The sequence below is a fragment of the Balaenoptera musculus genome, chromosome 8, assembly GCF_009873245.2.
Source record: "Balaenoptera musculus isolate JJ_BM4_2016_0621 chromosome 8, mBalMus1.pri.v3, whole genome shotgun sequence".
In the NCBI taxonomy this organism is placed as follows: Eukaryota; Metazoa; Chordata; class Mammalia; order Artiodactyla; family Balaenopteridae; genus Balaenoptera; species Balaenoptera musculus.
Window position 1 is genome coordinate 68,091,358 of NC_045792.1, and position 14,303 is coordinate 68,105,660.

The window sequence follows — 14,303 nt, forward strand, 5'->3', positions numbered from 1 at the left end:
TTAGCAGTATCTTTCTAGATATTACCAGGTTAGGGAAACAAAAGCAAAAATAAACAAATTGGACTACATTAAACTAAAAAGCTTCTGCACAGCAAGGTAAATCATGAATAAAATGAAGGGACAACCTACTGAAAGAAAGAAAATATTTGCAAATCATATATCTGATAGGGGTTAATATCCAAAATCTATAAAGGCTCATGCACCTCAATAGCAAAAAACAACAACAAAAACAAACAAAAAAACAATTCAATTAAAAAATGGACAGAAGATCTGAATATATTTTTCCAAAGAAGACATATAGATGGCTAATAAGTACATGAAAAGGTGCTCAATATCTCTAATCAGGGAGATGCAAATCAAAACCACAATGGGATATCACCTCACACTTGTTAGAATGCCTATTACAAGAAGACAAGAGGTAACAAGTGTTGGGCAGGATGTGGAGAAAAGGGAACCCTTGTACACTGTTGGTGGGGATGTAAATTGTTGCAGCCGCTATGGAATACAGTATGAAGATTCCTCAAAAAATCGATAATAGAACTACCAGCAATACCACTTCTGGGTATTTATCCAAAGAAAACAAAAACACTAACTTGAAAACATATATGCATCCCTTTGTTCATTGCAGCATTATTTACAATAGCCAAGATGTGGAAAAAACCTAAGTGTCTATTGATAGATGAATGGATAAAGAAAATGTGATATATATATAAGATATATATTTTTGTATTTATAAACATATAAATAAATATATACATATTTACCATATATAAAAATATTTATATATTTATCACACACACACACATATATAATGAAATATTATTCAGCCATAAAAAGGAATGAAATCTTGCCATTTGTGACTATATGGATGAACCTCGAGGGTATTATGTTAAGGAAAATATTAAGTGCAATAAATCAGACAGCTCACAGATACAGAGAACATATTGGTGGTTGCCAGAGGTGGGAGGTGAAGGGTGGGCAAAGTGGATAAAGGAGGTCAAAGGTCCAAACTTCCATTTATGAAATAAACAAGTTATGGGAATGTAATATACAGCATGGCGACTATAGTTAATAATATTGTATTGTATATTTGATAGTAGCTAAGGGAGTGGATTTTAAAAGTTGTCATCCCCCACACCCCAGTTTTTTGTAACGTTGTATTGTGATGAAAGTTAATTAGATTTATTGTTGTGATCATTTTGCAATATATACAAATATCAAAATCATTATCTTGTACACCAGAAACTAAGCTAAAGTTGGGACTTCCCTGGAGGTCTAGTGGTTAAGACTCTGTGCTTCCAATGCAGGGGGCACACGTTCAATCCCTGGTCGGGGAACTAAGATCCTGCATGCCACGTGGCATGGCGCAAAAAAAAAAAAGAAAGAAACTAAGCTAATGTTGTATGTCAACTATACCTGAATGAAAAAAAAAAATCCTTAAAACATCACTTAAAAAAAAAACCTCCTACAAATTTACAGTTATCAAAACAGTGTGGTAGTGGCATAAGGCCAGTCATATAGAGCAATCATTTAGAATAGTAGAGCCCAGAAATAAACCTTTGTACATGAATGGCCAAATGATTTTTGACAAAGACGTGAAGACCATTCAATGGGAAAAGGACAGTGTTTTCAACAAACGGTGCTGAGAAAACTGGATGTCCACAGGCAAAAGAATGAAGTTGGAGCCTTTAATTAACCCTGTGCAAAAAATTAATTCAAATGGATCAAAGACCTAAATGTAAGACCTAAAGTGATCTATCTCTTAGAAGAAAACATAATACAAAAGTTTTGCAAGATTGGCAGTTATTTCTTGGATATGATACAAAAGGCACAGGTACTAAAAGAAAAAAAGGACAAATTTGAATTCATGAAAATTTAGAAATTTTTTTCATCAACAGAAACAATCATCAGGGTGAACTGGCAATCCACAGAATGGAAAAAATATTTGTAAATCATGTATCTGATAAGGGAATATTATTCACAATATATGGAGAATTCCTAAACATCCACAACCAAAAACCAAACATTAATAATGGCCAAAGGAGGGACTTCCCTGGTGGTCCAGCATTTAAGACTCTGTGCTCCCAATGCAGGAGGCCCGGGTTCGATCCCTGGTCAGGGAACTAGAGCCCACAAGCCACAACTAAAGATCCTGTGTGCCGCAACTAAGACCCGGTGCAGCCAAATAAATAAATAAATAAATAATAAAATAATGGCCAAAGGACGTGAGTAGACATTTCTCCAAAGTAGATACAGAAGTGGCAAATAAGCACATGAAAAAATGTACAGTGTCACTAATCATTAAGGAAATGCAAACAGAAGTATAAGGAGATACCACTTAACACCTATTAGGATGGCTACTATTAAAAAATCAGACAATAACTGGGAGTTCCCTGGTGGTCTAATGGTTATGATTCAGCGTTTTCACTGCTGTGGCCCAGTTTCAATCCCTGGTCAGGGAATTGAGATCCTACAAGCCGTGCGGTGTGGCCAAAAACAAAAACAAAAACAGACTATAACAAACTTTGGCAAGAATATGGAGAAATTGTAACCCTTGTACACTTTTGGTGCACAATGTAAATGTTAATGAATGTACAGCCACTGTATATGTATAGCTTGAATGTAAAAAGGTACAGTCATTGTGGAAAACAGTAGGCCAGTTCATAAAAAAAATTAAAAATAGAATTATCATTTGGTCCAGCTTTTCTACTTCTGGGTATATACCCAAAAGAATTGAAAACAAGGTCTCAAAGAGATATTTGTACACTCATATATATAGCAGTACTATTCACAATAGCTAAAACATGGAAGCTACCCGTGTCCATCAATTGATGAATGGATAAGCAAAATGTATATACATACAGTGGAATATTATTCAGCCTTAAAAAGGAAAGAAATTCTGTCATATGCTACAAGAGGGATGAACCTTGAGGACCTCATGTTAGGTGAAAGAGGTCAATAAAACAAGGCAAATACTGTATGATTCTACTTATATGAGGTACTTAAAGTACTCATAGTCATAGGGACAGAAAGTAGAATGGTGGTTGCCAGGAATGGAGAGTTATAGTTTAATGGGTATAGAGTTACAGTTATACAAAGTGAAAAGACCTATACAGGATGAAAAGCACTCCTAAATGCTTACTCAGCACTTGTTTGCTCTGTGTTTACATATAATTCTGACAAGCTTTATTTCTGTTCTCTTGAGTACAGATTAACTGAGCAGATGACCACAGAGACTCTTATTATGTTGCTTGACCAGTATTTACCAGGTCTCACTTAATCCCTATAGGCTCTTTGTCCTATACCAGTATACTTAGTTCAGTTTTTGGGTTTTTTTGCTGTGTTGTTAGTTTTACTGCACACCAAATGAAAATGCACGTGGGTAGATTGTTGCTAAATACAGTCACAATGACACCAGCAAGAAGGGATAGTTGACAACCTGATGGGAAGAAATGAAAGAGAATAACCATAAAATTATATAGATATTAGACATCAAAAAGAACTGACATCTTGATTATATCTAGTCTGGGGCTATTGGCCCTACACATCTTATAACCCCGAGAGCAGCACTGTCTTTATGCTAGCACATTAAGTAATAATTTTATGATAGTGTCAATAGATCCTCAAGAAAGGATTTAAATTATATTCAGTTTATTCTTTCTAAGAAAGTAGAGGAGTATACAAAGCATTTTACTAGCTTTTCAAACAAGCTGATGTGATTTGGCACTTGAGGGGTAGGGGTAAGCTTTTGTTATAATGATGATTCCTAAGTGCCTGCTCCCTGCCAGGCAACGTGCCAGATGTTTGATATAAATTGTCATTAGTCCTGCTGGGCAATGAGCCTGCAACATGACCAGGCAGGTATCTTCCAGGTTTGGGGAAGGCAGATTCATTCTGCTGTGGCTTAGGCAATTGGTTTTATTTTGAGAATGAAACACTTACAGATTGCTTTCCTCTTAAGAAGGTAGAGGAGTGTGTATTGATTTTACTTAATTTATCTAATTGAGCTGATACAGTCAGATAAGCTTTTGTTATATAATAATAGACGCCACTCTTAAGTACCTCCTTCATGCCAAGCAATGTGTTTGGTGTTTAACATAAAATATTTTAACATAAAATATTGTTACTCCCCATTTTACATGTTGAGAAACTGTGGCTCAGAGAGATTGTTATCTGCTCAAGGACATAAGTGAGTCACAAAGGCAGGACTCAAATTCAGTTGTTTAATACCCCAAAGCCTTACTCTTCCCAATCCCAGGAGACTCCAGTTATAGAGGAAGTCCCCTCATGTGCACGGTATGTTTCGCCAACAGAGCCCATAAAGGAGCTGTCTCTGTAAGGAACTTCTCGTACAGTGGGAAGGTTCCTGTTTCTAGCCCTCTTCTCCATGGAACACTATTCTTACTCAGGGAGAGGAGAGCCATTCTGGATGGCTCTGAACCAAGGGAGAATTTTAGTCATCTCAGAGGAACCCACCCAGAGTAATTCCTTGGTGTTACCTGCTGAACCTGTCCACCCCTCAGAGTGACCAGCCTGGCCCTGGTTTACCACACTAAGCATTTTCCCTGGCAGCTGAAGTCACCCTAGAAATGGCCTCTGGATTTGGGAAGGAAACTCTCCTGGTACCTGCCGCAAAGAAGGTCCCTGTGTGGTTGGGAGGAGCACCCCAAGGGCAAGTCAACTCAGCTCTGTAGGAAAGTTAGGCCCTCTCATTTTCCAAGAATGACAAGCCAGGAAAACTCCACAGACACGATATCCCTTCCTTCATTCTGCCATGAATGTCTTTCTGCTTCCTTGTCTAACTTAAAATCTACTGAAGTTGTCTCCCTGGTTCTAGGCTCTTAATGGCAGTTGGAAGGCTAGAGCTGCCTGTAGTTGGGGATTTCCCTTCCCCTGGTCGGTTGGCCATGATAATATGCCTTCAGGTTAGGCTCTGGTTAAGTGGTGTCTCCTGAGGGCAGGCCTTTGTAGGAACAAACTGTTTTGGTGTATTTCAAAACAGTTCTTTTCCCCTCCTTCTCTGGATGCACAGGGGATTTTTCTGTTACCTACTGTGAGAACCAAGTGCAGCTTGTAGAGGCAAATCCCACCAGGGTATATTTCTCTCCTATGTACTGTGAGAACCTGTTGAGCATCAGGACTTAAAATTCACACAGTTGTAGGGGACCCCTTATGACTGGGTGCCCCCGGAGTTTTTAACTCTCAGAGTTGTCCACGCTGTGTCTCCAGCAGTTCTTCAGTTACAGTTCAGGTTTTTCTACCATAGCATTGGCTCCAGCACTTGTTCCCACTGAGGTTTCCCCTTGTGATCTCTGCTCCAGTAAGCCATCACCCACTGCCTGTCTCCCCAGTCTTGGGGGCAAAGGTTTGCTTTCTGTTCCCTCTCTTAAGGATCCTAGACAAGTTGTTTCTTTTCCAGTCTCTTCAGCTTTTTACTTGTTATGACAAAGTGGTGACTTCCAAGTTCTTTACACGCAGAACCCAGTCCAATGAATTTTCATTTGAAATTCTGTTAATTGGACGGCTCTGAACTTCCCCTAGTCTGAGAAGAATGAATTATTGTAGCTGCTGTTGCTACTGCTGCTGAGGTTGTTACTGTTGTGATTTTGCTGTTGTTGAGTCTATTTCATACACAAATTGTACAGAATTAAAGGAGTAAGGCTTTAGGTGTAACACTTTTAAATGCATGGAAACTCACAGAATTCTCAACCAATGTATATGAGGTGACAGATGTTCACTAAAATTGTTGTGATAATCATTTCATGACATGTAAGTCAAATCATTATGCTGGACACCATAAACTTCAACAGAGCTCTATGTTAATTATATTTCAATAAAACTGGAAAAAATTTGAAAAAAACCCCAGAATTTCAACCAGATACGGGTCTCTGGCACACTCTGATAAATCATCTTCTAAAAACTTTTCAATAAAAAAGCACAAGATACTCAGCTGAAAAAACAACGAAATAATGCTACTCATAGCAACATGGATGGACCTAGAGGTTATCATACTAAGTGAAGTAAGTTAAAAAGAGAAAGACAAATACCATATGATATCACTTATACGTGGAATCTAAAATATGACACAAGTGAACCTATCTATGAAACAGAAACAGACTCACAGACAAAGAGAACAGACTTGTGGTTGCCAAGGGGGAGGTGGAGTGGGGATGGGATGGATTGGGAGTTTGGGATTAGTAGATACAAACTATTATATACAGAATGGATAAACAACAAGGTCCTACTGTATAGCACATGGAACTATATTCAATATCCTGTGATAAACCAATAACAGAAAAGAATATGACAAAGAATGTATTAATATGTATAACTGAATAACTGTGCTATACAGTAGAAATTAACACAACATTGTAAATCAACTATACTTCAATTAAAATAAATTTTTTAAAAAGATGTATATATAGTGGAAAACTACTCACCTATAAAAAAGAATGAAATAATGCCATTTGCAGTCACATGGATGGACCTATAGATTATTCAATTACCTGAGATAAACCGTAATGGAAAAGAAAATTTAAAAGAATATGTACATATATATATATATATATATATACACACACACACACACATATATATATATATATAAAACTGAATCACTGCTGCACAGAATAAATGAACACAGCATTGTAAATCAACTATACCTCAACTGAAAAAAATTTTGAAACAAAGCACAGGAATCTAAGCTAAAAGTATGGAAATAAACACTGCAGTTAGAGTTTGTCAGAATGTTGTAAAAAATGTTTTTTCCAAACTAGATTGTTTCCACCTTTTAAACATTTTAAACTTTAAAACCTGATTTCCAGGTTGAAAAGTTATGAGGGACTTCCCTGGTGGCGCAGTGGTTAAGAATACGCCTGCCAATGCAGGGGACACAGGTTCAAGCCCTGGTCCGGGAAGATCCCACACGCCGTGGAGCAACTAAGACCATGCGCCACACTACTGAGCCTGCACTCTAGAGCCCACGAGCCACAACTACTGAGCCCGCGTACAACAACTACTGAAGTCTGTGTGCCTAGAGCCCGTGCTCCGCAACAACAGAAGCCACTGCAATTAGAAGCCCGTGCACGGCAAGGAAGAGTAGCCCCACTCGCCACAACTAGAGAAAGCCCACGCGCAGCAACGAAGACCCAATGCAACCAAAAATAAATAAATAAATTTATTTAAAAAAAAGGTAATGAAATAAGACTGTACGATCAAGTGCCAAATAATCAGGTAACTATTTTTAAATCAGTATTTTCCTTGGCGAATTTCTCAAGTTCAATTTCTGTTAAGTGCTTCAGTTAAAAGAAGTCTCAGGTAGGGCTGGATGCAACATAAGCAAGGTGCACATGGTAAGGTCTAAACTTTGAATTCACTTGGTAAATCAGGGACGGGCTCAGAGGAGAATGGTTTTGTATCTCACACTAGGAGACTCTAGACTTCTGAAAGAACCCTAGGGTTAACCTTTCTTTCCCTGTCTTGTTCCTGGAAACTTCCATGGGGTAACCAACTCTGCGTGTCAAATAACATGAGAGGAGTGTTTCAAATGTTTGAGCTCACAATTTCGAAATCCTATTGAAAAGCTGCGCTACCTAGCTAGGTCCGGATTCTCTGCTGGCTGGGATTAGATTAGAGTCCTATAACAGCGGTGAGACTGGCTGGTAAATCTGCCACAGTAAATTATTTTCCATTATTTAACAAACATTGGGTGAGTGCCACCTGGTGTGCAACACATGCTGCTAAGTGCCAAAGATTTTTTTTTTTACCTTGCCCCCAGCTCAGCACCAGGACTCATTAGAAATTCAGAGTACTTGATGGATGAGTTAATGTCAGTCCCTCCCTATCTTGAGAGATTGACTTTTCAAGAAAAGCGGAAATTGCTGGAGGCTACGTTAGCACCCTCTGGGTACAGACCCTGTATCCTGCCTCACACCGCTAGCCCTTTGTAGCCACCAAAGATTTCAGAAGGGGGAATGAATGTAGGCTTTGAAGGTTGAAGGCACACGTGGCAGCCAGGGGTAGAGTTCTGAGCCCACAAAGTGACACGGTTACAAATTCGGCTTCTAAAGTAGTCCTTTCTTAACCATTTTGTCATCACCATTGCACTGGTGAGAGCAATGGTTCTCTCAATAGGAAAAGGCAATTCCCCGGCACACGTACTTACAAATGATTTCAGAAGATTGATACGTCAGAAACCTCAGGTCTTGGAAGTCATGTCGGCAAAAGTGTTTTGCACCTGAGTTTTAAAGCCTCGCCTACAGTCTTAAGTGGCAGAGCCCAATTTACATGCCGCACAGTATCTGCCTTGCCGCGTTCGCCAATTTAGTCTTGCTGCTGAGTTCCTAACCCCGGTCTGGGTCTCAGCCCCCGATTTCTGCCTCCAGACTCCAAGATGTACTGAACCCGCGATCCGCCATCCTGAATCCTTCCCTTGCACATCTTGCCTTTCCCGGCTCTGCGCCCAAGCGCACTTGCGCGCTTCCAACCGGTTATTCCATTCCCCGGATCCCCCACCACCCTGCCTGAGAAGAGCCAGTTTCAGATATCCAGTTCCCCTGCCCCAAGGTTTTATTCCCTTGCAACGGTGCCACCGCTGCGGTTAAGAAGCAGAAAATTGGAATAAGGGCCTCTTGGAAGTTAGGTGTCCTGAGCCCGAAGACCACCAACCTGCAAGGGGAAGAGATGTGCCGCGAGGCAGCCGCCGTGTCGAACAAAACACTGAAGCTTCTTGACACTGACGTCTGGGGCGTGGACCTGTGGCTCGGGTCACTCGTGGCTCGTTTCGGCTAGTTTCGGTTCCGCCTGAGAAAACCAGCTACCTGGGATTCGTGTTTTATTCCACCGCCCCGCGATGCCGCCGCAGTGCTTGCCGCGCTGGAGGGTCTGTACAGGCTGCTTGGATCTTGCGCTATGTGCTCAGACCCAGCGATACTGCGGACAGTGAGAAGCTTCGTTTTCTGCATTCTATCTGCTGAGGACAGCAAGTCAGCACCTCAGACCTTCCTGGAAGGCTTAGAGCAGGAGCTCCGACAGAGAGATCCAGAAACGTGCTGGGCAGGGTGTAGGCGGGTCGAGGTGCTGGGTAATCGGGCTTTACAGAGCACACTTACTGAGAGTCGGTGCAGGTTTCGTGGACGCAGGTCCTAATCATGCCGCTCTGAGCATACTTAGGGCGGTACTGTGAGCATCACCTGGAGGCCCCTGAGCGCCAGTGTCATTTTGTGAGTGCCTCTGCTTTGGGAGTGCGCACATGTCTGGAGAACGTACTGAGTTTGTGTGTGTGTAAGAGTATGACTGAAGTGAGAGCGAGGATTGCACTCCGCTGGACTCTTTAGCACCATCAAGCTTGGCGGGCTTTCTAGCAGAGGACTGAATTGCAGTAGACGTGGGTGCAGGGCTGGAATCACAGGTCACTGGAACATCTTGGCAAACAGCAGCCGGAAGCAAGGGGCAGCTGGGCAAATGGTTGGAGAAGGAGGCTGAACGTTAGCTGATGAATGGCGGGAGAGGAGGCGTGGGGCTAGAGGTCCGCTTGGAAGCTTTTAGCCTTGCACTTCCCTGCTCAGGCCCAGTAGGGCATCCAGCCCCTCCTTAACCCACATGATGGACCAACCAGCATGACTCCAGGCAGCTGCACAGGGTGCTGATTGGGAAGATGGGTTGCGATCCCACGGAATCCCCTATGAACTTCCCTGGTAAGCACTTCTAGATCCCCACCTGGGCAGATAACAGGTACATACTTACTACTGATAACATTCCTTCAAGATGAGAATATGATCCCCATTTCAAAGATAAGTATACTGAGGCACTAGAAGTTACTAGCCCACGATGTTTCCACCTGGAAAAGGCACAGCTGCAACAGAGTTCCAGTGTGACAAAGTTCTTGATCCCCTGTGTCTGATACCCACAAGCCCTGCCCTCCTGTGCGTGATTCCAGCTGCCTGAATCAGACCCCCTCCTTGGGCACAGAATCATCAACTCTACTGTGCATTAACCCTCGAAGCTGCACTTGCACGGAGGTCTGCGGTCAGACCTAGGGGAGACAGGGTTCCTTGTAATGCTGGACTCTGCCCGACAAGATCGCACAGGTGGGGATGGAGTGGGACACGTGCGTGTTCAAAACCCGCGAAACCGAACAGCTGAAGTTAACCATGACGTCAAACTGTCCTCAAATTCCTACTCACTTTTTGTGTGTTTTTCGTTGGTCCTCACCAACCCCCCCCACGTCCCCCTCCCGCCCCCGCCATCAATGACCTCAATGCAAATACAAGTGGGGTGGTCCTTCTGGATGCTCCAGGTTCTGGACGCAAGTGATGACACAATCCTTCTGGGGCTCAGATCCTTCCCCTCATTGGTTGCCCAGAGCTCCTGGACCACCCCAGACCCAGAGCAGCAGGAATAAGAGCAGCTGCTGGTGTTGGGAGGCATCAGATGCACTGCCCAGCTCGAGTGTCACTGCCACTTCTGCCACAGTGCCATCGCCTGAAGCCAAAGCTACTGCCACTGCTCCCTCCTCTGCTCCAAGCCACCTGGTTCCTGCTGCCAGGTAAGCCCGGAGATTCCTGCTTAGCTGGGATTCTGTTTTTCTCTCTCTCCCCTCTCTTCCTTCTCTCTCTCCATTACTTTTTCTTAGCTGATCTCTTCCAGTCTCAAAATGCTCTGTCCACTTCTGTCTAGGTCATTTCATACAACCTGCATTACTCTGCAATGCATCCCAGGCTCCTTCCACAGGTAACACTGGATGGTCTCAGTTCACGCACTCCCTGCTTCACTCTCCCAGCGCTGAGGCGGGCTCCAGTTTCCTTTCCCGAAGCACACGTGCTTAGGTCAGTTTGGGATGCTGGAGCTCCCCTGGCACTGCAAGCAGATCTGGACGCAGAAAGATTTTTGTGCAGATGGTGCTCTCACGGATCACGTCTTGTGCCTAGTGGACCGCGGGAAATGCTTCGGAACCTGGGCCAGCGCAAGCGGGTGGCAAATAGGTGCAGTGACTGAGGGGCAGGCAGCCATTAAACGCAAGCCCCCGTTGCGGGTTCTGGGAACTTTTTTCCCAGTTTAAGTCCTGGGTCCCAATTTGAGACCCTTCCAGCTTGATTCTTACAGGGTACTCTTTACCAAAGTGTGGAGCAGCTGAGCAGTAGAATGTGGTTCTTCAGTTTCTCAGGGATTCCAACCGCAGAAATTTGTCCTCGGTAATCCCCTCCCCCCTCCATGTATGTGCAAAAGCCCGGCACCAGGAGGACAGCTCTGGGTTGCACAGTGGGAAAAGCTGTGGTGACAGGTACTCGGACTCTGTCCTCCAGGAGTCCTGGCCAACAGGTTGTATGTGAGAGTGAGTGGAGTGATGGGGCGGGGGCTATGGACCAAGACCTCCTCACCCAGTTGTCCCACTAGGTTTCTTTGCTAAGCCAAGCATGCTGCAGCCTTACTGAATCTTCCAGCAGTCCACTCGGCTGAGCAGGAAACGATGGTGAATCAGAGTGACATGACTAGCATGAAACCAGGACGCCAGGGAGTTAGAGGCAGAGGCAGGAGCAGAGCCTGGGTCTGTGGGCTCATGGAATTTGTTATTTATTGCTCCAGGTGCTGTTATTCTTCCCTTGCAGAGAGTCGTCATGGGCTTCTGGAAGTTCCCCCCGTTCCTGGTCCTCAGCATCCTGGTCTTGTACCAGGCAGGCATGCTCCACTCAGCACCATTCAGGTGAGACAGCCCTGCCAGGAGCGCTCCCACCTCCATCTGTCCCTGGATCATAAAATTCTATGTTCTCAGTTGTGCTGTGCTGAATCTGGCTCTTGGTGGGGTTGTGTGTGGGGGGGTGGTAATGTATGAATGTAAACGTGTATATAAGCTTATCATAAACTGTTTATGAGACAAAGATGTGTAGCACACAGTGTACAAACATACATAAGATATACAGTACTCGTTATTGTAAATTTCATATAACATTGCTTTTTACCAAATATTTGTATCTTTAGCAAACCTATTTACTAATTTAACCACAATTTGAGAAATAGATTGCATCCTATCTGCTAACTACTTTGCCAATAAATTTGTTATTAAATCTGATGTTACCTATACATCTAATTTCTCACCCTCACTCAAATTACATTAAAGTGAAATGATTTTCAGATTCAAACTATCATTATCATTTAATTTTTAATAATGGCTGTATTTAATACTAAGCTCATAAAATTCCTGAAAATCTAACCATCAGCTTTCACAAGCCTATATGATCCACTTGGAGCAAACCATTTCTTTTAGGTCACACCAGAGCCTAAATCCTGGTGAAGCAGCATTTTTGGATGGACACTGGCCTCATGCCCTGTCCATTGAGAGCTGGGGCAGCCACATCCTCAGGGGAAGTTGCAGAAACCAGGAAACCTGGCTGCTTATCCTGGGGAAGGGGTAGTCAGGGGTTCAAAGCCTGTATTGGGCTTGCTTCCCCTCCCCAGGTCGGCTTTTGATAGTCGTTTTGATCCTGCTACACTCAATGAGGAGGAATTGCGCCTCCTACTGGCTGCAATGGTGAACGACTATGAGCAGATGAGGGCCCGTGAGCTGGAGAAGGAGCAGAAGACAGAGGGCTCCAGGTGAGGCTCCCTGCCCCACCCAGCACAGGGCATCCGCTCCCTCCTTCATGCCCAGGAAGGCATATCCCAGAGCCACCTTTGGGTTTTCTGACACCCCTGGAAATGTGTATGGGGAGTGATTGTGGCATTTTCCCTAATGGCCTATGATTTTCTGCTCTGATGACCGTTTCTAGCAGAAATACTTAAGGTTTATTGGTGCCTCTGAGAGCAGTAATTTTCCATGATGATCCTGTGGGGCAGCACCTGCACTCAAGCTCTCACTAACAGGCCTTTTCTTTTTCTCCATCCTGCAAATCAGCATCACTGCCCAGAAGAGAGCCTGCAACACTGCAACCTGCATGACCCATCGGCTGGCAGGCTTGCTGAGCAGATCTGGGAGCATGGTGAAGAGCAACTTGTTGCCCACCAAGATGGGCTTCAAAATCTTTGGTGGGCGTCGCAGGAACTTTTGGATCTGAGCAGCGAAATGATTCTAGGAAGAAGGTGACCGCCCTTTGTTCTGTCAGGTGGGAGGATAAATGACTGGGTATTGCAGGGGTGCAGTCCACACTCTAACCCTCCGTGGGTTCATATGGGTGAAAAATCCACAGGGGAAGGCACCTACACCAGTGTCTGGAGAAAGAACATAGAGTCCCAACAGCTGAAACCCCTAGAACTTGGATTCATTTCTCTCTGTTTTTCCAGTTTCTCCCTGTGCCACTGAGATCCTCCAGGAAATATAGATCCTATTTATTTAAAACACAGTTCCCTGGGTTATAACTGTGATTATCCTAGCATTTGAGTTTGAAAGGTAATTACCCTATCCTTTTGGAGCATACCCTACAGTGTCATATACATCTGAATTCAGAGTATAGACTTGGGTTCAAATCCTGTGCCTGTCCTCTACTAATTATACGACATGGGCTAGACCCTCTCTGAGCCTCAGCTTCCACATCTAACTTGAAGGCAACAATAGTATCATCAATATAAAAAGTAATTGGGATAATACATGACAAGAGCCTCTTAACTAGTAAGTAATAGCTGTTACTTTTTTTTCTCCTAGGTCCCTATGAAGCTGAACTCTACTTCTTTTAATTTGCAATGCAAGCAACTTAACAAAAAAAGTAGCCTGGAAGACACCCATGTATGCATGCTTCTTGACATTGAAACCACTCTTTTTTTTTGTTTGAAATAAACTAAATGCAGAATAAAATCAATGCAGCTACCTACTGTGCATCTTTTTTTATCAATATATTTGATTCTGTATTCAATAAATATGACACATATCTCACTGGCTTATCTGGTAGCAAATCTGGACCCTGTCAGCCAACCTGTTGGCTGCTCTGCTAAACCTCAGGGGTACATGAAATCGCTGCCTTGTGGGTGTCTGGAGATGCCTAGTAATGCTGAGCCTCAATGGAACTCTCTCTTTAAAGAAATGTTCTCATTTGTGCACTTCACCAAGATAAAAAATGTATTTTCAATACACTTAAAAGGAGTGTTGCTGCTATTTATGCTGTTTTTCCCATGAGAACGTCAGGGATCTGTGACACTTTGTTGACCAGGCTGGCTCAAATGAGGCAATGATACCATGTTTGGGGTGGGCCCTCATTATCCTGTATCCTCAGTGTCTAGTGAAACACCTTTACTGGAATTAGAACCCTGTGCATCTCAAAGAGACATTCACATTTATTTTCAGAGAGTGCCCTGGTCCCCAGCCCCAGAAGTTATCT

The 14,303-nt window shown here is 43.3% G+C and overlaps 1 protein-coding gene across 1 annotated transcript; it reads left to right on the top strand.

Moving 5' to 3' along the window:
- Positions 1 to 10,445: 10,445 nt before the first annotated feature.
- On the top strand, positions 10,446 to 13,685 carry LOC118899720 (calcitonin receptor-stimulating peptide 1). The gene is made up of 5 exons (XM_036861610.1): positions 10,446 to 10,546; positions 11,607 to 11,701; positions 12,454 to 12,591; positions 12,890 to 13,074; positions 13,634 to 13,685. The coding sequence occupies exons 2-4, from the start codon at positions 11,616 to 11,618 to the stop codon at positions 13,047 to 13,049; spliced, it is 384 nt and encodes a 127-aa protein (XP_036717505.1). The 5' UTR covers positions 10,446 to 10,546; positions 11,607 to 11,615; the 3' UTR covers positions 13,050 to 13,074; positions 13,634 to 13,685.
- The last annotated feature ends 618 nt before the right edge of the window (positions 13,686 to 14,303 follow it).